This window comes from Geospiza fortis, unplaced genomic scaffold (assembly GCF_000277835.1).
Source record: "Geospiza fortis unplaced genomic scaffold, GeoFor_1.0 scaffold429, whole genome shotgun sequence".
In the NCBI taxonomy this organism is placed as follows: Eukaryota; Metazoa; Chordata; class Aves; order Passeriformes; family Thraupidae; genus Geospiza; species Geospiza fortis.
This window is the reverse complement of record NW_005054411.1, coordinates 1,410,458-1,435,371: the sequence shown is the minus strand read 5'-3', so window position 1 is coordinate 1,435,371 and position 24,914 is coordinate 1,410,458. Positions and strand designations below refer to the sequence as shown.

General features: G+C 34.7%; 1 protein-coding gene across 1 annotated transcript in view; it reads left to right on the top strand.

Moving 5' to 3' along the window:
• Positions 1 to 24,914, top strand: part of IMMP2L (inner mitochondrial membrane peptidase subunit 2) — a 398,309-nt gene that overhangs the window by 254,968 nt on the left and 118,427 nt on the right. Inside the window, exon 3 of the mRNA XM_005426340.2 lies at positions 3,370 to 3,435. Within this exon, the coding sequence (XP_005426397.1) occupies positions 3,370 to 3,435 (66 nt within the window). The remainder of the gene's footprint in view (positions 1 to 3,369; positions 3,436 to 24,914) is intronic.

The following is a 24,914-nucleotide window of genomic DNA, read 5'->3' as shown; positions in this document are numbered from 1 at the left end:
ATTTAAAACTTTAGGCACTTTTCTCTGCAACTTTTTAATAAATGCCTGCTATTAGTTCTGTTCTAGAAGATCCTAAATTGGTATAAAAATTCCAACAATTTTCAAAGAGTGAGCACAGAATTTTTCCAGGTTGTCTGTGATAATGGATGGGTAACATTAAACACATGTAGATCATTAAAGTACCTAATTGAAACTATCCCTTTGAAATATATTGTCTGGTTTTTCAATGAGTTCACAGAATCAGGTCTCTTTCTAATGCAGGTACCAAAAAAACCTGAGTGTTTATTCAAGGAAAAAAGTATTATTGTGTGTTGTAGTATTTATTTATTTAGACAGTGCTTCTGTTATTTTGCTAGGATCTTAGGACATTTTCTAAAAAGTTTCTCTCTAGAAAAGCCAGTATAAATGGAAGTTTAGGGTGATTTGCTGTGGAGGTTCTTGAGAAGAATGTACTTAGAAAATTCAAAGAATGAAAGAAGACTCAAATGACACATACAAAACCAAGAAATGTTATGAAAATTTTTTGTTTGATCAAATGTTAATTAGCTCATGGAGCAATTATTTAAAATTGGGCAGTATCCACTAGAATAAATAAATAATCCAAGTGGTTGAAAGGGAGAGGTTTAGGAGTAATATTGGCTGAAATACTCAGTTGCTAAATATGTAAAGGGAAATCTTTCAGGGAATTGTCACCATTTCTATCTGACAATCATTTGCTAAAAAGTGGATTTTTCTGCTGGCTATATAATTTCCTGTTTTTCCTGGGGAATGTGCTTTGTGGCAGTGTGATCCTGCACTGTTCTCTGCAGGATTGAATGTAAAAGACAGAAATGGCCTGTATGTTTTTTTGATTTCAATAATCAGTGAAATCCCAGGGTTATGCTATACACCATCCAGGAAGGCATCGATATCCATCACTTCAGAACCAGTCTCTCTTACCTCCTGGCTGCACACTGACTCTTGGAAAAAAACCGTTCTGTTCAGCTCCTGAAAATCCTTGGTCTAAAAGTGCCTGTATTATTGGCCACTTTGAGCCTGCTCATCTGTCTTTTACCAGTCCTTTGCCATTTTAATGAATTATAATCAGAATGTTAGCATGAAATGTATTTTAAAAATATTTTGGTTCTAGTAGTAAAAATATTACTCTTTCATAATAATATCTGCAAGAAATTCCTTGAAGTTTTTCTGATGAATTATATTTGATTTAAATATGTCATTGCTAGCCATGTAACCAAATAACTACTCTTAGAATAATTACCCATAACTCAAATTTAGAGAGATGTTTTTCCAAGGTCAGTAGAAATTTTTCCATGAGGACAGAAAATTAAGGGAGATCAATAATTGCATTACAATATATATATTCTAATCAAGTGGAGATGCCTTCTGGAAAGTTGCTGAGAACCTTTTTTCGAAAGTGGGGTGTCAAAACAGAACAGAATTTTGAAAGAGAAAACATAAAATCTGTTTTCATTCAATCTTTAAGAAATGCACATTTCATCACATACATTATGTATTATCATTTCGATTTCTTAAATTTTACATGGGACATATTACAGCTTAAATAGATTGAAGTTTAAATCAGTTAGCAGTAAAGTAATTAAAAAATATTTTAAGTTTATAACAGCTTAAAATAAAGGTGTGTTGTCTTTTCATAGACTGTACTTTGGTTGAGAATAGGACATGGTCAATGCTCAAATGAGTGCTCAACAAAGTAGGTGTTGCTTGCAAGGAGCAGCATCAGAAAGTGCTGTGGGTATTCCATATATTTAAATCATACAAACATCTAAAACTTGATTAATTCCTCCCAAGACTGACATATAAAATATGATGAAACTGTGTGCTCCTGCCTTAAGAAAGAACATGAAATGCAAGGCTGAACTGGAATATGCAACTATTCATGTAAAATTGATGCTAAATAAAATATTACAGTAGTATTACATAATGATTTGAAAATTTGAGTGATGACTAGGGAATAAATATATGGCCTTTATTATGTTCAGTGTTTCTCTTTGCTTGTTGAAAATAGGTTTCCAGGCTTGGCAAAATGTAAAGGGAAGCTATTTGACATTTTGAAATTCAAAATTAGGCTTCTTGAATTTTATTTCATTACTTTGAAGGGGAAATTTATTTCAAATGTATTGACATGCACACACAAGAAAAAATATTAAAACCTCAAACTAAATTAAAATATTTGGATTTTTTTTTAGAATAATATTTAAAAAAAATTAAACAAATCTGAACCAATTTTTTGTTCTAACTATTGGAACTGGAAGTGAACCTCAAATGCCTTTAGTCATGCAGCAGTGTGGGCAAGCTTTTCATCCAGACATAGCTCAGCTTTGCTTTTTAAAGAAGTGTAATCTTACCATTTGACCAGAGATGAGCTCAAAGATGGTTTTAGCCATGAAAACTGCAATATACACCCCTGTAAGTGGTATGTCTAGCAGATTGTACTTGAAACCTTAATAGGGAGAACCCAAGCATCAACAGAAAAGAAAAAAGTTTGTTCCTTCCCTGACTTTTCTGTGTACAAGCAGCAAATAAAAAGAATTCGTTTTTAATAGCATGAAGATATTCTTCCAAGTTTGCATAGTTAGATAATTGAAAGTGAAAAGTAAAAGAAGAAAGGTAAAGTATAAAGAAAATGAAAATTTATGGTGAATATATATCTACATTAACCTGTCAAAACTACAGTAGAATAACTCTTTTAATAGTCTATCTAATAATATGCATCCAGGAAGTTGGGATATTCAGGCTGTACATGCAAGTTCATCTTTGCTTTCTCATATTATTATGTAATGTATGATCAGAATCTACTCAATTAAATATGCTATGGGAAAATAACTTCAAGTGAAAAACAATGCATTCAGAAGCTGCAACTTTCAGAAAATTTTGCAACTTTTATTTTTAAACTTCCACCATTCCCTAGGCAAGGCTTACCTAAATTAGTGATAGATATTAATATAACATAGGAAGATTTTTTTCTCCCAGATTGATTGAAAGACATAAATGTTTAACACGTTTTCCCAACAAATGGTGGGGGATTCAAGTTTTAATACATTAATCTATTTGCAAAGGTACCTTCCTCATTGATTCATGGGATACTTTACTTTTAGTGTTGTGGAGTGTATTTTTCATTATCAAAGGTGTGTTGATTATTGTGCTGTTTGTAAGGAGGTCATCAACTGCTTTCAGTGGTGGTTTGCAGTGACAAGGATTGCAGTAGCTTCACTTCCCCATGGAACATTGTGATGATGCTAACTGAAGGAGAACATGGAATCTTCTAATGACTTCCATAGTGTCTATTTCTTTCATCTTCTTAAAACAATGGGAATGGTACTGATTGTGTAACCTTATCTCCTGTCTCAGGTCTCCTAGAAATCCTGAACAGAAGATCATTAAACGAGTGATTGCTCTTGAGGGAGACATTATTAAGTAAGTATTTGAAGCCTTAGTCTCAGAGTCTTTATAGCAATTGTGTAGTTTTTTAATGTATTTTAAATCAGTATCCTAGACAACAAGTCATTTCTAGCAGTAATTTTCTGTCTGTTATTAACAAGGATGTCAACATTGTACCTGTCTGTTTTTTAATGAGAGGAGAAATGTTACACAAAACTACTCACTCTCTTGTGAAATGTGCATGGATACAGATAATGCTTGTTTCTGAGAATATCTCTGCCACAAATCAAGGCAGGTAATTGTACAGCAGTTTTCAATGAGATTATAGGGCTATGATTTTTCATTTAGAAACCCCAGCTGCTGTTTTGCACTGGGGTGGGCAAGTAGGTTGTTTTTAGGCTCTTGTTTATTTATTTGTTTGTTTGTGGATCTCATCTTTGATATTTTATTTTATTTTATTTTATTTTATTTTATTTTATTTTATTTTATTTTATTTTATTTTATTTTATTTTATTTTATTTTATTTTACTGAAAAAAGAGCCCTCACAGATTACTGTCTTCATTGCAGTTTGTAGGCATGTTTAGGGAATATAGTGCAACTGATTTTGAGTAAATTATTCTATCAGAAAAAAACCCCATTGTAGCAAGAGTAGACTCTAGAGTACTTCAAGACTTGGTTTACTCTGGCAGATAGAGCTTTCTACTGGGTCTGGGTGGAAATAAATTACCACTAGGTGTAAATAAAAAGTTTTTGTGGGAACAGTATTACTTTGAAGAAAATGCATGCTTGAAAAGGTTTCTTTTTCCCAGGTATAGAGTGGAATAGTCATACAGGTGGGAGGGTAAATCCCTGTTTTCCCATTCTAAGATGTGAATGACCCTGGGAGATCTCAGACAATATGGCAGACTGTGACTCAATTCATTTAGATAATGATCCTTGCTCTGGTGTAGTGACTGCTTGAGAAGTACTTGACAGCTGCAATTCAAATCAAGGGTTTGAATTTGATCTCAGTGAGCCCTAGTTAATAGCATGGGCACTGTGAAATATGTCTATGTAGTTTTTTTTTTTCTCTTGTAGTCAATATAGTTCCTGTTTTATTGAAAAAAAAATCTGAATTATGTCAGTTTGAGAAACCAAAATAAATTGTTGTGTCTCTGTTGAAGCAAAATATCTAGAACAGGGGAGACAACTTGATGTCCAAAAACTATAGACATCTACAGCTAAAACCAGCTATCACTTTCAAATGCTAAAGAGAGAGGAGTAATGTGTGTACTGTCTTTTATTGACCTGTGTCCTTAAGAAGGTACTTATATTGCTGATATTTGTGCTGTAATTCATATAGTGATATAAGTGATAAGAATGTTTCAGTATTCCTCATTCATTTCTGTGGCAATATCAGAAAGAGATTGCAATGTAAGATAACTTCAAGAGTTACTTTACATTGTTCTATGTTATTAACGTATTTGCCTTAATTTTTGAAACTGAGTGTAAGTTTTGATTAAAAAAGGACATTTAAGAGCATAAACTCTAGCTTTAAGAAATTAACTCTGCTATACATTCAAACTCTTTAAGACTTGGAACTTTTCATTAACATTAGTGGGTGTTCCTGGCCAAATGTGTGCAAAGGGACAAAGGTGTGTGGCTCAAGTGCATTCAGAATACTGATGAGCCTGCAGGTTAGTGAATCACTCATGGACACAGAAGACTGTACAATGATCCTCAGCTGTCTGTGGTAAAGCTGATTAGTTTACTTTATTGATAGCAATACTGCTAAAAATCTCCGCAATTCAGATGTGCTTTTTTTTTTTTTTATTCGAAGATGTGACAGTTGTCCCAGAGCTTTTTGCTGTGTGTTTTGGTCTTGGCTGGGATAGAGTTAATTTACTTCCTGTAGCTGGTACAGTGCTGTGTTTTTTGGCTTTAGAATGGCAATTATGTTGATAACAAAGTGAAGCTTCAGTTTTTGCTGAGTACTGCTTACCCTGTGTCAAGGACTTTCCCATTTCCCATGCTTTGCCAGTGAGAAGGAGCGCAACAATCCAGGAAGGAGCATGGCCAGGACAGCTGACCCAATGGCCAAAGGGATATTCCATACCACAGAATGTCATAGTCAGTGTGTAAATTGCAGGGAGCTGGCTGGAGGGCACTGATCACTGCTTGGGGATGGGCGGTGAGCAATTTTATTGTGCATCACTTGCCGTTCTGGAGTTTTATTCCTCTCTTTCTCTTTTCAGTAATAACAACAACAATAACAATAACAAAGATAGTAGAATGAATATTATTGTATTAATTTCTGTTCTTGTTATTAGCATTATATTTTATTTCCTCTCCATTATTAAACTGCTCTTTCTCAACCCATGAAGTTTACCTTTTCTTTCCAATTCCCCTCCCTGCCCCTGGCAGGGAAGGCTGGAGTGAGCAAGTGGCTGTGTGGTATTTCCTTTCCAGCTGCAATTAAATCAGACAAGCAGTATTGCCATGGGCTGAGATAAGAAGAGTGATAGGCAATATGTTCTGTGATTCTGTAGTTGTGCTTTCATAGCTGAATGAATTATCTTTATTTGATCTATTTGGAGCATGATTAGGGATAATACTAGAAAGCTGTGTTTTCTCATGTTATCAATTAAAGTAAGTTAATTAGCATTTTACTGTTTCTTAATTACTGAAAGTGATGAAAGATCAAACAGTAAGAGCCATTAGTGCCATAGGAAAGGTCCCTTATATTTTGACTTGACTTCAGGAGTTGACTCCATGGCAGAATAATCCTGTTTTTCAAATCCTAATTCTAAAAGTATTTAATGAAATTAAAATTGTGACATTTTAAAAGTAACAATGACTGACTTAGAGTTTTTGAAAATGTGCGTAGGTGAAAAATCTATAATAGGTCCATTTTCACCTTTTATTTTCTATTTTTCAGGTAGTCAGACATTATACTACATAATAATTTACCTTTTGAAATATAATTTGAGGCATTGAAAAATGCTACAAATGCACTGAAGTAAAAACACTGTCATTACAGTTTTCTATTCTTGTTTCCAGTCTAGTTGCTAGTGCAGGTGAAGTGAGTTTGGTCGTGTCTTGTAAATCACTAGAAGCATACAGTACATGCCACAAACCTGTAAAAGATAATTTAATTTAGATAAGCTGGTACAACTTCCTCTTCAAAAGAATTCAAAGAATGGACAAAAAAAATATCCCCAGTTAGTCCTTGCAAATGAGTCTATAGGTCAGCTTGTATACAGACAATATTACAAAGTGTAGCTCCCATAGATCAGAATTTGTTTTGTTTTCCATGGACTCACAAGAGAATTAACTTTAAGTAGAAAATCGGTTCCTGAAAATTGTTTAAATGATAAGTCTTCCAAAGGAGGCCTTATTTTAAAAGTCAATATAATCTAATTTGTTAAAAATTAATGTTGGTATTATAAAACACTTGGAATAACTTGAAATTAAACTTATTTATCTTAAATGCATTACTGGTAATTCAAAAATCTATAGTAATCTTTCACAGATGAGTTATTGTATGTTTTCAGTAACAAAAATAACTGATGATTAATGCGAAGGAAATCAAAATTGGTATTAAGCTAGTAAAATTTGAAATTAAGTCTATGCAGTACCTTGCTGAACTAATTTGTTTTCCTCCTGTCTGTCACAGTTCCACAGGTCTGCAGGAGCTTGGTGTGCTTGTTATGTTCTTTTCATCTATTTGTTTGCTTCTTAATACTGTACCTGTGTTAAGAATGATTAGTGAGCCTCTAGGAAGAGTAATTTAAAAAAAAAAAGGTTATGTCTGGCAATATTGTTAGGCTCTTCAGGAGTTAATGTTCTGAGCTGAATGCTTCAGCAAAATGTTGTGTGTGTTTACACGTTGCATCTTGCAAAATTGCTCTGAAGATGCGAAAAAGGAAATACTCCTTGTTTTTCAAAGCATGACAATGCAGACATAGATCATTGCATTATTCAACTGTAGGTCTAAACCAACTTTTCAACAATAACTTTTCAACTTTTATTACAAGGTTTATCATTAAGTTGTAGAAACTATTGCCACAGAAAGTTAGGAAGGAAAGAGGTATAATGGGATTTGAAAAAGGGTAGAAAATTAATAGAAATCAAGCACATCCATCAGTAGCTATTAAATGCAGCAATCATTTTATTAACTTTATGTACTCCTGTTGTCAAGTTCATGCAGGCTGTTATATTTTTTTCCAATCAAAGATCCCATACTTCCTTAAATTATAAGCAAAATTTGGTCATTCTGTCCACTTATTGGAGAAATCTTTCAGCTTCAAACTGTCATTACTCCATGCAGGTGTTTGGTTGTTTTTTTTTATTCTCAGACAGTTGGTTTCAGTAGTATCCAGTATCCCTTCAGTGTGAAAAAGACAATCATTAAGGGGTTTTTTATTGTTTTGGGGCTTTTTTGTTTTACTGAATCAACTCAATTTTGTCAGATATTTGGCTGCCATTTTTTTTCCACTGAGGTCCAGGGATGATTTTCCCACAAAATAGCTGTCTTCATGCAGAGACCATACTGATGGATAACAGCTTGTATTAGATGATACCAAAAAAACTGTGCCTGCCTCTAGAAAGCACAGCAGCCTTCAGAAAAACTCAGACTTTGCCAGTGTTGGAGCCCAAGAATGTCTCCGTACATAACATCTTCAGGGCAATCATCTGGCAGGAATTGCATACAAACCTTTGCTATTTAATCATACAAAAGCAATTTATGTTCAATAGTGCTGTAGCAAGACTCTATTTGTTCCCTCTTTGTTTGCTGCCCCCAGCACCTAAGGCCCCTGGTAACTATTCAGGTGTACTGCTTATGTGGTAAGGTACTGCTTGCAATGGCTCATAGTTAGAATGGGAAAATGGATTATCAGTAAAACACATTAAAATCTAGAAATCACAGTAGATGATGACACACAGGGTATGTTTAGGGCTGTGTTCTATTCTCTTTGTCAAAGTCTGCTTTGTCTGTCTGGGTTGTGAATATAAATCTGTGAGTGGTCAGATCCACATTGACAAGAGTGGTAGATCTGCAGAAGTGAGAACAGGTTGTACTCTACAGAGACACAGCAATGTCCTCATAGATTACAAATTTTGCAATATCTTTTATACTGACTGTATTCTTCATATTGTTCTGTCTTGGTTCTTTATGTATCTAAAGGACATAGTAGCAGTTAAATTACCTTAGATAAAGTCTCTCTATCCTCAAAAATATTCTTATTCTGTGTCTGTGTGCACAGAATATATATGTCACCATTTTATATATCTCTGCAATTTATTTGGTAGTACTTACTGTTAGGTACTGATGGGATTTTTTTTTTTAGCCAATGAAAGGTTTCTTTTAGGTTCAGCTGTACTGCTCTGTTATGACTCTTTATCATTGATTGTATTCTTGCAAGTCTCCTAAATAGAGTTTCCATTGATTTTTATTCTATTTCCATACACAGAGTCCTTGCATGACTGGACTCCATTTCTGTAAATGCAAATGATGGGAATGTATATTGGTGCAGCATCTTTAACCCAGAAAAACAAATTGAGAAATGCACAATGAAGATTTTCTGTATCCATAATGAATTTTTAAGGTTCAGCCAATCTGTAGGCCCAGTAGTAATGGTACAAAAAGCTGGATTTCTGAAATTTGGCATTATGACCAGGGCTGTGATACACACAAGTGTTTTAGGAAAATAAAAATACCATTGTGTCCTAGACCACACATAGATTTCCATGTGCATTTGGGGCAGAAAGACAAAAGTAATACATAACAAGCACAGCAGAGGACCCCATGCCCTCAAACTCAGCATGGGCAGCAGCAGTTGCCCTGCCAGGAGATGTTGGCCCAATGGGGCTTGTTCAGCCTGGAGAAGAGATAGCTTCGGGGTGACCTAACAGAAAGCCCCCAGTATCCATGGGGAAGTTGGCAAGAAGGTAGAGCTAGGCCTAGTGGTGCACTGGCCATAGAAGTTCAGACCAGATTAAAAAACCCTTCTCTTTGAGGATGGTCAGGCAATGGGGCTATTGCCACAAGAGCTGTGGCCTCCATCCTTGGAGGTCTCCAAGGCCTGAGTGAATAAAACCCTCAATAATGGACCTTGTAGCTCACCCTGGTTTTGGCAGGGGTTTGGATTGTGACCTCCTGATGAGCCTTGCAACCTGAACTCTCCTATGATTCTATGACAGCAAACGCTAATTTTCAAATGTATGACTTCACATTTAGATGAATGTTTTCTCTGTTGGAAGCTTAAAAAAATGCAGTGTAGTCATCTCATTTAAGACAGCATGTCTTTCATAGATATTTTTCTTTAAAGAAACACATTTAGTTTCTGTTTCACTGAAAGTTGATTTGCTGCCAAGGCATCAGATGGTTAGAAAAGACATTCATACGACTAGAATCATCCCAATGGGAAGCTCAATAGGTTGTCTTTATAAAGATTTTTAAAAACTGAGCAGTGAGAGACTAAAATGCATTAACACTTTTTAAAATCCAGTAGTTAATAAAATGCCATCATGTATTTCAACTTTAAAAAATTACTTTTTTTTGCAACCTATGGGTACAAATGTCATTGGTCATCTGAAATTCGGCCTTGAAATCCGTACTTAGACATCAGAATAAAGGGTGTGTTTAGTAAAAATGTTCTTTGTTCTGAACAGCTTAGAAGTGAATCTTCTTAGTGTTTAGATGTCTGGTTAAGCAGTTTGTGGATATAAGCTTAGCTTCGTTTCAACTCTGGTGCTCATCTACGTGTATTGCATTAAAAGCTCACTGTGACAAGAACAAAGATGAGGGTAGGAGGAAGGAAAGAGTATTAAACCCATTTTATAGATGAGAAAGTCAGGATGAAAGATGTTGTTGTAGGCTTATGCTTATATAAGAAGCTTGTGGAACAGATATTAACTGAGCTCCCTGGGCTCCTCATCTCAGAAAATGAACAATAAGTTCATGTATTTGTCAGCACAGATTTTTCTAGGTGTACTGGAAGGCAAACAGGTTCAAAACCTGGAAATTCATGCACTTTCCTCCTGTAAATTGAAGCTACAATTTTTATTAACTCAAGCAGTATTAGAACCAGACATATTCTTATGTTTGCAATTTGAGGAAAAACATGCTGAAACAGAATACTCTGCTCTGAATAACGTAAATAAATCTTACTTGTTATTTCATTTTAAAGCAGTGCAAAAGTCCTCTTTCCGTTTTACTTGAATATATTTTGTGTGCTGAACTCAGCCAGTGACACCATCTTGCAAGATAGTCTCAGTATGAGGTTGTTTTATTATCTGCCCCCTTATTCTGGCTTCAGAGTCCCAAATGATGACTTGTTTGGTGTGTGGGCAGGGGGTGTGGTGTGTGCAAGTTTCCATCTGAATTTTTTTGTCTCCTTTGAAGAAAGATTTAAGCAGACTTTCTGTTCATTTAGAATTGAGTAATGGTCAGGTAACTGCAAATGACTGAGGTGGTGTTTTTTAAAAGGTTTTCTTGATCCCATTACATTTCTACACATAGACACACAAGCCCACTCTTCCCTCCTGCCTTCCATTTCCCAGAACTGGAGATACTACTTGCTCATGTGATTGATTTAAGCTGATCATATGCATGATACTACTCCAGTCTAATGATAAAGCTAATTTCCATCTCCACACATGTGCAAGAAAACAACAGCAGCAGCTGCATCACTTTTGATGCCGTATATAGAAAAAGAGCAAAGCTTGCCTCCAGTGTTCTTCCTAAATGCTCATATTTCCAATGCTTTCACCTGGGCTCCCTTTTGGAACTGCTGAAAGCAGCTTAAGTGAACACCATGTACTTGTCATTGCAATGAGCTGACAGGGACCACATGTCCGCTTACCAACTCCAGCTGAAGCACAGTAACTTCTTAAAATGCACCGACACTGCCGTGTGGGATCATCTGAGCAGACTCAGAGGATCAGAGCCTCAGCTGCTATGAAGGCTCTCTGCTCTGCTAATGTTGAGAGAAATAGGCCAATTTAATCTAAATGAAAATCTGGTTAAAAGATTTTTTTAAGGATAAGAGCATATGTAAAGAAAACATTTTTTGGGGGATTAGACTATATGTAAAGAATACAAAAAAATGTCATCTCTTCAAATTTGATTTTATGCATTTAATATTTTTCCATGAAGTGGAGTAATGAATACACAATCCTACACAGAATGAACTGATGATGCTTTAGCTATTATTTTTTAACTTAGAAAAAGAGTGTGAATTTTCTCCTTTGTTTGTTTCACTTCTTCATGAGATTTATAGCCCGACAATTTTTTATTGCTCCTGCCTATTTTACTGCACTGTTTGTCAGCCATATGAAATAATTTGCCATATTTTAATTTGAAAATTTTGACATAGTGTTTTATATTATGGAAAATTTATAAATATATGCTGGCAGAAATATTAATTGTAAATTGTTAATTTAAAAAGATTGCCTCTATAGTTTTGTACTGCAAACTGATCTGATGTCCTGAATAGCTCACAACAGCAGAAAAAATAAGGTTTTGAAATTGATCACCAAAGTGGTTATGAGATTCAAATGAGAACAGGAGAGAAAATGGCTATTATCTTTTTAAATTATTGTAGAACTGACTGTTGACATTCTGCTTCTGTGGAGTAAATTGTGTGATGAAACTGTAGTGTATTTTGGGTATAATGGGTGACAAGTCATTAACTAGAGTCTCCAGCATCCGTGCAGAGGGAGAAAAAAATATTTTTTGCTCTGCTGTAGTCTGTAGGCAGTGATTGCACAAATAATTGTTCATTGACCATTATGCCGTGAGGTTTTTAATGTGCAGGCAAAAAAAGGTTACGATCAACTGTATGTCATGCATTTCTAGAACTTCAGATAGATCCCAGCTAGCATGTAATGACTATGTTTCAATTTTATATGTATAACAATATTAAATTAATATTTAATAATTTATAATAGCATCAGTGGAAGGAAGTGATAAATGCTGAAAAAGACTGTGGTAGGCTTTGCTGTAGTTGAAAACCAAAATAGAGTCACCTGCAAGTAGAAGTGGGAGTCTAATAAGTGATGGACCTATGAAAGAGATAAAATAAAATAATGGATGAGGAAATCAATGAAATAGGCTAGAAATGGGTATATGCCAAAAAGAGGAAGGTGAGTTTTAATGGGTTTAGGAGAACTGACTTGTTGATTGGCTAAATTAATCACAATCCAACCTCTTATGCAAAACCCCCAAAATTGCCTATGTGCAGCATAATGGAAATAGAGGGCACATATAATGAAAAGGACCAGTATTGTGCGTTTACACAGAAGTATTATGGAACATGTCTTATCTTATTCTGACATAATATGATATGATCATATTTAAAAGAAGATTTAGGCTTATAGTAATAAAAGTCATTGTACTGTTTCTAAAACTTATGCTGTAGTTAAAACTTTAATTAAACAGGTTTTCAAGAATGGGGAGTAGAGACTGAGTTCATAAACCAGACAGATATGCTTTGTAAATGAAGAAGAGAGCTAATTAAGCCAAGCATAGCAGCATAATATTAATTTTTAAAAACACTTCAAGTATATTTGTAGTAAATCTTGCCACAGCTACTGCATATTTCCAATGAATTATTCTACAGTTTAGATTCATTATCTATGCTGCCAATACTCCATGGCCAGGTAAAAAATTGTATCCTTAGGCAGTATGTTAATGTTTATTTCAGCACAATTAACTCTTTGAGTTGAATTTATGGACAGGTCAAAAATGACATAAAGACTCTTTGAGCACCACAATATTTTTAATCGGTGTAAGTTTTATTCAACTGATGTTAATTCTAGTTTCTTTGCTGGGATGCAGATGTGAATATGGAGTTCTTGCTGATCTCTATCAAGAGCTCTAACATGTAGGACAGAAGAGGCCTCAGTTTGTTATATGTATGGCAGGCAATTAAAGGAGTTAGTGAACTGCTACATTTCCTTCCATATGAAAAAAGTGTTCAACTCTGTGTTTATACATTGTCAGATAGTTGAAAGCACTTGCTGATGTTAGGCTGCAGTTTTTCTTTGTGTTTCTGTGTTTCCTCAAACTATTTGTCTAAAAACCTTGAACATTTTAAATTATTTTATAGATGTAATAAACCTGTTATGATGTTAATTCTTTGGTTTAGTTTCTGTATTTCTTTAAAGAAAGCTTTAGTTTCCTGGTAGATTGCAGAGAGGTCCTTAATTTTTTCTTCTTCTGCTGGGAAATATTGATGTTTTAACAGGTGCAGTTAGATCAGCTTTAAATATGTTCTTTTGAGATCTCCAGTACATAGAATATGAAAATTTGGGTTAGTTTCTGAAGCAGTAACAAATACCTGAGGACTTTTTAACAAAATTATTTCCCTCTGTCAATTCAAATACTCTTCTCTTTCTTCTATTTTTTTATTGTGTTTTTTTTTTGTTTGTTTGTTTTCGTGTTTTTTTTTTTTTTTGTTCTAGAGAGTATTGGAGATATAGTTAATATTATTTTTCATAATTACTTTCCATCTTTCTAGGCCACATGGACTTAAACTGTTTCACCATTTTAATTAGTAACATCCTTATCCCTTTTACCACTATTCGTGCTTGAGAATACCCAAACATGGGCAAAAAATAGCAGACATACCAGGAATACTACATATATGTCTACTGAGTTTGGTAGAAAGTTTCTTAAAATCTGGAGTATTCTCTGTGTTTCTGAGTATTCACTGGCTGCTGGTAGATAGGTTTTCCTGGGAGCTCCCTAAGCGATGGCATGTACAGTCTTAGTGAAGAAAACCCGAACTTTTATTGAAAATAAAATTTTAAAATATTTTTTAAAAGAACATGTGACAGAAAGAAAAGAGGAAAGCTATACCCACAGCCGACTGGAAAGGAAGAGGCTGGAATATCACCAGGCAAGATTCTCTTTCCCATCATTTCTCTAGCAAGACAGATATTCCATTGAACACTTCCCACCATGATTATTTGGTTAAAGCAGGATCAGCTTGATGTCCCAGCTGGCTTCCTTTACATACTAGTGCTGAAATTTCTGGCTGCAGCAACTGGTCAGGTACAGATGTTACACTCATGTAACTGTGAAGTTCTGAGCATGTATATTTCTGGAAATTTTTAATAGGTGATTTATTGTGATAAATAACCCATAAAAAAAACCCCAAAAACATAATTGTCTGCTAATGTTGTCTACTGAGCTCTACATATTCCTGACCATAAAGTTATAGACCTCAAGCTAGAAAATAAAAGGTGAAAGAAGGGTGGGAGGTGAAAGGATGAGTTGAAATCAGTCATACTATTCCTGTGAGAAACCCCGCATCAGAAACCTCTCCAAATCTTGCAGTTCAGTGACACAACACCATGAGGGCAAGAGCATTTGGGAGTAAGAGGTAAAAATATTGCCACTGCAAGACAACAAAATCAAAAGCAGACTTCAGTTCTACAAGAAAAATGTTACAGGGAAAGCCTCTAGTGTTACAAACCACAAAGCACAGGGCAACTTCCTCCCCTTTCATTTCTCTGTGGAAAATGTGATTTTTCTGTGATTCTGAAGAACAAGAGAAGTCAGGCCTTTTTGTAGCTAATTTGACACTTGTTATTTTATGTAGAGATTTAAAAATTCTGCCTGGACAGAAATAACCATTTACTGTAGACATATTTGCATCAACAGTTAATCAGCTGATGCAGTGCAGTGTAGTTTAACTCATCCTATAACCGCCCTACTTTTCTTTTAATTTTTAGGGAATGTGTAGGAAATTATGTTTCTGTTCTGCCTGCCCTGTCCTCAACATCATGCTCATGTATTCCCCATGTATCTCCATACCAGTGCTTAAGTCAGTCTGTAAAACCCTTTGCAGAGGTAATTGAGTTCTGTTTCTTTCTATCTTTTGATGTCCATAACAGAGTTTAGAAGTGTTGGAAATGTGATGCATGATACAGATGCATGTAAAAATAGTTTTCAATACGCCACGATGTGTTGAAGAGCTACTTTTTGACCCAGAGTTGTCTTTTACAAGAGTTTAAGATTTTATGGCAAGTTTCACCTTTTACCTGCTCAATTTTTTTCTGCTGTACTTTACTGTTAGATGCTGACTTGCTGCCAGAAGAAGGACAAGAGAATAGCATATGTTGATGAAGAATTTTTTTTCCTTAGTCTCAGCGAATACTTCCTTAGGTGTCTTTTCTGCTATGAGCACTTTCCATGTTGTATATTCAGTGCTGAAAGATCATCCACTTCATATTTGAAATTGTTGCATCAAAGGTCTTCTATAATTGAATGTTGAAAATTGAGTGATGAATTTAAAAATTCTTTTGGTACAACTGTTAATTTCCAAAAGAAAACTCTTGAGTTTCACAGGCTTAATGGGTGGGATTTGGTTGCTTTAAACATACCTGTCCAGTGCCATTTGAAATGTCCTAGTTATCCTGTCTGGTTTTATAAGCTACAGTTTCAGAAAGGCACAATTCTCTTGAACATTGTGTTATCACTGCCCTTGTCATGAGGATGTCTCAGCAGACTACCTAAAATAGCACCAGTCATTTATGTGTAGGCATACAAGTCACTCTTCATAACAAATTAGATGGTTCATGAAAAGCAATTAAAAATATCATGCTGAAGTTTTGACAAATACTCAGCAACCTTTTGGGCTTAAATCCTTGACTCATTTACTGTATGAAAATTGTTCTTTGAAATGTCTTACATGTACATAAAGTTAGCTTGGGGATGGTGGGCACCTTTGTGGTGTAAGTAGACACCTTTTACAGCAGTGAATGAAAACTATTCAACTTTGGCCCATTGTTAATCTCCCAAGTATACGCACAGGTTGATATTTGAAGGATGATCAATAATAGAAGAGTATCCCTGATGTTAAGGTGTGTGACAAGCTTCCAGTGTGATTGTTTTTTGGTCATTATGGGGTGTGTGATTACTGGGGCAGCTGTTTTATTCTGGAGAAGAAATTCTGACTATGTTGTATTACTGTGACAGCCTACAGTAATTTATATTTATAATACAGTAATTTATAGTCCAAAATTTATAAGCAAGCCTTTCTAAATATTTCCTATAATGTACTTGGATTTTCAAACTGAATATATATAAATGCATTTTATAAGTATGTATATGTGATGTATACATGAATGAGAAATAGACCTGCCAATTTTTTAGGAATTAAAAGGTATATGATAGGTCTGCTAAAAAAAGAACTGAAAAATAGATTGAAATGAATCATGATTCAGCTTTTCAAACCTTGTTTCTGTGTTGTCTGACTGAAACTTTCAGTCTAAATAGAATTTAAATGGGTAATATATGCTTAAACACCCTGTCTTTAATTACGAGAAATTCAAAACATCCTTACTCACTGGAGACAAATTCTGCTTAGAATAAATAGAAGCAGATTGGAGGAATAAACCTCATGTCTCTTATAGCAAGGAAAGATTGCTAAGCTGGTGTTCTCAAGCACCTGAAATGCTCCGACAGTGACTGTGGTTGGCAATAAGCATAAATTTGAAAACAAATGAAATTGCTTCTCCTCTTGTTGGGCTTTGCTTACTAAAATATGCCTTGAACAGGACATCTCTGAACACAGGGCTTGTGTCCCTGTAGATCTGCAGAGAGAATAAAATGTTTCATTATTCTGAAAATGAGAAATTTACCAAAAATTGCCCCTTAAATTCAGATTAAATTGAACATAGTTGTTTTATTTTTAACTTTTACTTCAGTTTTAAAGTACTGCAGAGATACAAGTGTGATTTGCTACAATAGTTATTTCTAATGTCAGACATGTAAACATCATCAATTGTGATCACCCTGCAAGGCTCTGTGCAGAGAGATTGCTGGATAGGTAGCAGTTGAGAGAAAATCAGAATCATTAGTCATGTTTATTCCCTGTCAGCTTTTCAGATACTGTAATTAAGTTAGGGCTAAAGATCTTATTACTGAATGGAGTTTGTAGTCCCCAGTGGAAGATGCATTACAGGGTGAATCTCAAATTCCAAAGTAAAACCTGTGATTGAAATTAGAGCTTCACAAAAGAAATCTTGTTTACAAAAGAATGGAGTTCCAGCTTCATACAGATGTGTCACCGCTCCATCTCAGCCATGTTCTGATTATACCTCTCTGGTGATATTTAAAGTGCAATGAGTCTCAATTTCTGACCAAATCACCATCAGGTACTTTTAATGTTGTTTTAAAAGTTTCTGTAGATCTTGACTACATAAGTCTCCAAGCCATATTTACATCAGCATAATATCAAAATCCCATTAGTTTCGCATTATTTGCTACAGCAGATCAAGTCCCTGGGTAAATTTAAAACCAGATGAGTTCATACACACAAAATCCAGTTACAAACTGCTTTATCGTGAAACTGGGTCTGGCTGAGCTGCAGCACAGACCTTCAGACTGTCAAAAGGAAGAAGGAAAGCCATTAACAAAAAATTAAAGAAAGACAAATGTATATAGCAGGAAAATATTTTTAAGTTACAGTATTTAATGAGCATTAAAGCTAATGAGAATTCATGAGAACGCTGGGTGATAGAAAATTAATAATCTTGCGTTTTGTAATTTTCTCCAAGCTTGTTTAGTAGTTGAGTCATGGCGATTTTTAATGAAAACATAATGTTGATTATTTATTTATTTAAAAACCTTCAGTGAATTTCTGATCATCTGATCAGAACTGGTTATAACAAGTACTCTGACCTAGAAAGTTATGAAAGCAAATAAGCTGTCTAGTTTAGCAAGAGATAGTTTCTCCTCATTTCAGCCGTGAAATAATTAATTCCTTCTTTACTACATCCAGTCACTATGGCCTAAGTGAAAAAACTGTGTGGTTGTTGTCTGAGTCCCGTGGCAATCACAGATTCATCTCTGCTCCCAGGAACAGTGCTTGTCATTTTGTCCTTGTGAAAATGGAAAAGCTCAACAACGATGACAGTATGAGGAACTGAAAACCTGACACATTTCCTCAACTCGCTAAAAATGATAGGAGCAGATGTCTTTTTTTCTTTGCACATCTCTGGAAGTGACTCTGGAGGTCTGTCACAGTGTGGAACATCTCCACAACCACTGTGTTACAACTTTTGGGCAGTGCCTGTAGCAGAAGCAATAGCAAATTTTCTCATGAGTGTTGGCAACATACTTTGATTTATATAGATATTAGGAAACATTAGTTTCAGGATTTTGATATGTTATTGGATACATGATTGTATAATATACAGCTAATATGGCTGTGAATCTAATAAATCCATGTCTAACCCTAACCCTAATCCTAATCTTTCTGGTTTTTGTGGCCATCGTTTCAAAAAAACCTGGAGCATTAATCTTGAAAAAATAAAATCTGTAAAAAATGAAAATCTTCAAGTATCTAATAGATTTTTTTCCTAGTATAGTATTCAAGTTATTTTTACATGACTTGTCTACTTTATTACAGTGAAACTTCACAAAAAAAATTAAAGCAGAGAGTTCTATAATTTCTAGCCCAGGAAAAGTCTATGTTAAGTATCTAATTTATGTTTGTTTTAGTCCATTTAGAGCTATTGTCTAAAAGAAATATCCAGATGCAAGATTTTGCTCTGGTAGATTTGATTCCCAAACTAGAGGACTTGTCAGTTAGATGATGAATATATGGCACTTTATCAGTATAAAGTAGAACTTGCTTTCCCTTGCAATGCATATCTGTTAGCAGTAATCCTCTTAGAATTGGAGGTGCTAAATTCAATGTAATACCTATGTGTTGGTATTCAAAGCACATCAAAATATAATAGTATCTGCCAATACAAAAAGTAGGAATATAATTTTTTCCCCCAGTCAGTAGCATGCAATACAGCAAACTTTTTTGTCCATGGGACTTCTATTACAAAAAATATCAGTCAAAGAATTCATCTCCTCTTAAAGCAAATAAATAAATAAATTAAAATTAATACTAGACCATGTCTTTCCTGTACTGATGCATCAGTATAGGCAGCCTGATGGAGGTGATAAAGTAGTTTGTCATGTGCTTTTTACTTAAAAAGCAGTATCATTCTTGTCATCACATTTATCATGAAAATTGCAAGGTGTGAGATATTTGCTGTGAGATGTTATAAATGAGATTAGAGGTGGGGGGGGCGGAATTTCTGCACCATAAAGTGAATGAAAAGCAAGAATATGCTAGTTCTACAGAAGCTAAATTTAATTACTTAACAGAAACATCATTTTAGGACATAGTAGATAATTATTCAGTATGGAAATGGAGAAGCTTTAACAGCAACTGCAGGTTGATTTTTGAGTGCACCTACAAGTTGCACACAGTGTGAGAAGATGAGGGAATGCTGAAGGAATAGGAAGATTCAGAAATATAAGATTGATAGAGGAGATCTAATAAAAAATTTCAATATGTAAGGGCTTCCTACATGATTGATATGATTAACCACTCCCTATAGCTTTAGAAATCATACAAAATTAGAATTGCTGTTTGGCTTAAAGTATTAAGAGCTGCGCATTAAATATTATGAATAATTTTATAACTAAAGGATTTTTATGTATTAGATATTGTTTTATATAGAAATTTGTAGCCTTTCTGCCTCTAGAAAGTTTTAATTCCAGGTTAAACCAACTTTTGAAGAGATGATTTAATTTCCTTAGACCTTTTTTTGTTGAATTAAGTGTGAATGTCCATAGCATGGTTACTCAGTGTGAAGGGTTTGGTCCCACCCTGTAATTTTGGGGTGAGAAAGAAAAGGTGAATGAGAAAGTTCATGACAGTCTTTTTAATTTTTTCACTAGAAGGAAACCCATGACTGCATTAGAATCATCAGAGCTCTGGAAATTATATGAATAGAGCTAGAAAAGCAATGGTGTCTAATCTATATAGCATTTATTTACCAAAATACACCCATTGTTTTTGCTTCTGTGCAGCTCATGCTGTGTCCCTTTTCCAGCCTCTATATTTGTTTTTCCTTTCCAAGGGAAGAAGGGAAGGAGAAAATAGGATGTGCGTGTGGGTGTCATACAAACAGAGGACCAGGGATGATCTGGACATCCAGGAAGCAGCCCTGAGCCCTACAGTTTAGTGGTAGGGTAGGCTGAGTATCTTAATTTTAATAGACTAAAGGGCTGCTTAGAAGCCAAGAACTTAAAATATTTTGCACCACAGGGGAAACAGAGCTGAATCAGTTATAGGCTCCCATAGTAAGGCAATAAAATGAAAATAGAATGTATAAGGTAATTTCCTTCCACAATCACAGGTTCTCAGAGTGGAATGGTTTTAAAGAAATTTTCATCCATTTTCAGTGATTGCAGCTGGCAATGAAGGGAGAGCCAGTTGAAGAGGGTCTTGATCTAAACTTGGGAAGTATGCTACTAACTTAAGCTCCAGTTTCCCCTATTTGTTTTGTCCTCAAAACATATGGAGATTTTGTTGTATAAAAGAATATATGTGTACCCAGAAATATATCTTCAGTGTAAAGATAAAATTATAATATGCAATATTATAAGATATGCTTATATATATATAATTATATTTATTTTGTGTTCTCAGTTATCTGGTGGTACCTGTGCCTAGAAGAGCAGGGTTCTCTACTGTCATCACTGCCATTTTAATGAGTTCAGAAGGAGTCCAGTATCACTGCAGACAAAGATGCAGCAACTACTGCAGTCAAAATTATGAGAGAGAATGAAATTAAAGTCTGTTGCAGACATTAAGTTTTATCTTACTACCTGGGAGGAGGAGGGAGCACAGCTATTTAGAAGACTTTGGTAGTTTTACATGCATATATGAAAAGCACTTCTCCAGGGAAGACAGAGAAGAGAAAAAATTGAGCTATTTGTATATTTTCTGAACACTCTTCCCTCTTACCTTCCCTGTTTCCCTAGAGATTTTGTGTACCATTTGTTTCTTTTGGCACTGCCCTTCTTCTTTTGTCCTGGGTGCTATTGGAGGAGGTCTAATTCCTTTTGGACAAAAAATATTGTAATAAGTAATAGTGTTAATGGGAAAGGACACATTGTGCATTGAAAGGAAGGTCTGGCTAAGCATGCTTTTGCATCATGTAGCATATTTTTTTTATTGTGCTGCTAGTAACTTCTAGCACTCTATCCTCTCATTTTTTACACCACTTTTAAAAGAGATGGTGATAAACCATTGGAAGACAACTGTATTTCGAGTTTTTGCCATCATTAAAGCTTTCACCAAATAAGACATAAAGATTTCCAAAATTCTATAAATGTGCATGAATCTTCTCTCTATAAGTTTGTATGCAAATACAGTGATTTCCATTGGATAAAGGTAATTCCTTGTTTCTTCCTTCTCCCTCATATTATTCCTCACTCTTTTTCTAGAACTTTCTCTCCTTTCTTCTATCACAGATGCAATAGATTTTATCGACTTTATTTTTCTGTTCTTTGTGCTCTTTAGTGACTTTTTACACTTCATCCTATTTTACTTAGTCTTTTGAATTTTTAATAGTTCCTTTATATGCTCCTACAGCTTATATTTTTACTTGCTTTCAAAGCTTATATCTGGTATTAAATCCAAAATTGTTTGTTTGTTTGTTTGTTCAATTTTTTTTCCATCACTGAATCAGATTTATGTTGTGACCATATACTTTACAAAAATTATTTTCTTGAATGTATGTCCAGGGTTTTGACTATATATTGTGCTGTCATCAAATCTGCTTCCAACTGTCCAAAGGTAAATCTTGTACTGCCACTCTGACTGTTTCTTGTAAATCTGCAATCAACAACTCCTGTTTGTCTATTCCAGGACTCTTCTTTTCTCTACATCCAGGCTGGTCTTGCTGATTCTTTCCTCAGTGTGTGTCACACTGTCTGTGCTTGTGTTTCAGCTCACTTGAGGAACTGTGCCAAAATCCACTGTATGGTTTTGTCAGTCCTACTATCAGGCTCCAATTGCACCTCCTATGTTCTCATCATAAAGAATATTTCATAGTTCTAAAATGTGTGTGGGTTCCTGTTTCTCTTCAGAAGTAAATGCGAAAGACTGAGTATGTTTAGACTTGAGTATTGTGACTTCTCTGGTCTAGTGAATATTGGGGGACTTTGGGACTCTTCTTCCTCATAGATTTGTCTTTATCTTACCCCCTGGTTTTGTGGGTTCATCCATAAAGCATTGTGTAAATTATCATTCTTGACCCTCAGCTTTTCCTTTGTTTTCCACCCTTTGTCATTTGAACTTGACTCCTGCCTCTTCTCAGCCTGAAGAACGGCATTGCAAACACCACCTATTTTGTAGTTCTGTATTTCTTTTTTAGGATGATCTTGTTGTTTCCCTGTATGCCTGTATATATACCCTGACTTGTGTCCAATGCAACTTCTATACCTCTTGGGGCGCAATGATAAAAAACTGTCATATTAATTCCTAATCAGTATGGCACAGATTAGAGTCACCAATAAATAAATGCTTTATTAGGTCACAATTCCCTGTTTGCATGGGGTTTACAATGTGAATCTGACCTGTGTAATTGATATTCTGTTCATATAAAAAGCTTAAAGGGTCTTTTAACACATAGCTGTTAGGATGTAGATATATTGAAGATGTATATTGAAATAGTTAAAATAGCTTCAGACCAAAAAAAGAAGTGAGTCTCTGAAATTCTAGATAGCACTAGTGATCTATTGCCCTATAGTGCTTTCTTTTACTAATGCCCTTCTTAATTTTATGTGTCTCTTTTTGTTTTTGAAAATCAAATCTATGCTGTGGTAATGTGACAAAGGAAGGAAATGAAGAATAAAGTACTACAAATGAAGTGCTTTTAAACAAACTAATTAATTACATGTACAAATGCATTGACTAAGTTTGGGTTTTCAATTAGGTAACTAATTATGTTGAAAATGGCATAGCATATTTAAATAATGCCAGTGCCTCTGGCTCATCCAGTTCTCTCTAGGCTGTTTTTTAAGAACACAGCTAATTCACTTGCTTTTTGGTATTACCTGTTATAATTTGAAAGCTCAGTTGCATGCCTAATTAGACATATAATCTTGATGTTTACGTAAGCAAAGTATAATTTCTTTGTATTCATTCAAGGTGCATTTTTCTACTTCACAGAAAAGCTGTGCATCAAATGCTGTGCAAAATACCTGTTCATTACTGCAGCATCCTTTAGAAAACCCTCAAAATTTCTAACTATAAAGTACAGAACTCAAACTGGGTTTGCTTGTATAATGTCTTGCACTATCTCATAATTACTTTGTAATTAATCTTTGTTAGCTGCTTAAATCTGGTTCCAGCGTCATGTGATCTTTCGATGTATTTGTTTATACAAAAAATTTTGACCTTACCATATTAACAAAAATTAGAGGTTTTTTAAGGAGACAGAAAATTGGGAAATTTAGTGACTACAAGCAAATGGTCTGGGATGGAATGAGGTGCAGTGCAAAGGACCAAAACATGGTTGTGGTTTTTGAAGGTTTTTTTAAGCAAAGACAGTGATCTCTGAGAAATAAATCCAGCCTAATTGCCAAAGGTAAAATGAGATGATTCATGTCACCAGCATATGTTTATGAATCATGCCACCAGTTTCTTAGACCTTTTTCAAATGACTAGATACATTTTGCATGGGATCATAAAATTACTGGGTTTTTTTTTCATTTGATTGTTGACTTCTAAGACAAGAGAACCATATTTCTGGTAAAGAATATCAGAGTTGTCAGATCAGAATTAAAGGTAGATTCAGGGAATTTTTTAGCAGAGTTTTTGTTATATTAGTGTCCAGATGAACTGGATTCTAAATAACAAATATCCCTTTTCATAGCTATTTATTTGAGAGGTCTTCCAAAAGAAAATTCAGCTTGCTTACATTCACACTAGCAGGAGATACTTGTAGCATTCATAAAGGAACCCATTTATGATAGTGCACATGTGGGAATTATTTTATCAAAATACACAGTATGGATTGCTTGTACAGTAGATAGAATTTTTATTGTTTTAAAATGAAGACAGGTACTCATTTAACATTGGGGTTTTTTAGCATTATATATAGGAAAGAGGCTGAGGATAATATTTGGATTTTAAAGTGGTTCTATAATTAAATGGGAACACCTATATGAATTGCATAAGAATGTTTAAAAAGCTATCATTACCTTTATAAATTCACAGATGGTGCTGAAAGAGTAGGCATCTGGTGCAGATTCCTGTCTGTAAAACCCAGCCTTTTTTTGATGAAATCTCTTTGCTTTCACATTTACCAATCTGGGGAACATCAAAAATTAGTGAAGATAACTTTGGGCAGAACACACACCCTTCAGTAAAAATGAATTGCATCATAGTATTTAAAAAAAAGATGCACTTAAAATTTACTAATATTTAATATGGTTTTGATAAATGCAGCCTTGGAGTTTAAATGGAGTGCTCATTTTGTTTACAATTTTGTCCCTAGAGAATAGTTCCAGAGCAGCTCCTTTGTTTTTTGGTGAACAGCACAAAGCAAACAAAGATCATAAATCATACTGACTGAAAACATCAGTCCTGGTTGCTGCTTAATGAGGCTTTAATCCGTTTTGAACAGTTGAGTTTTTTTTGCTTTTTGGATTTCTTTT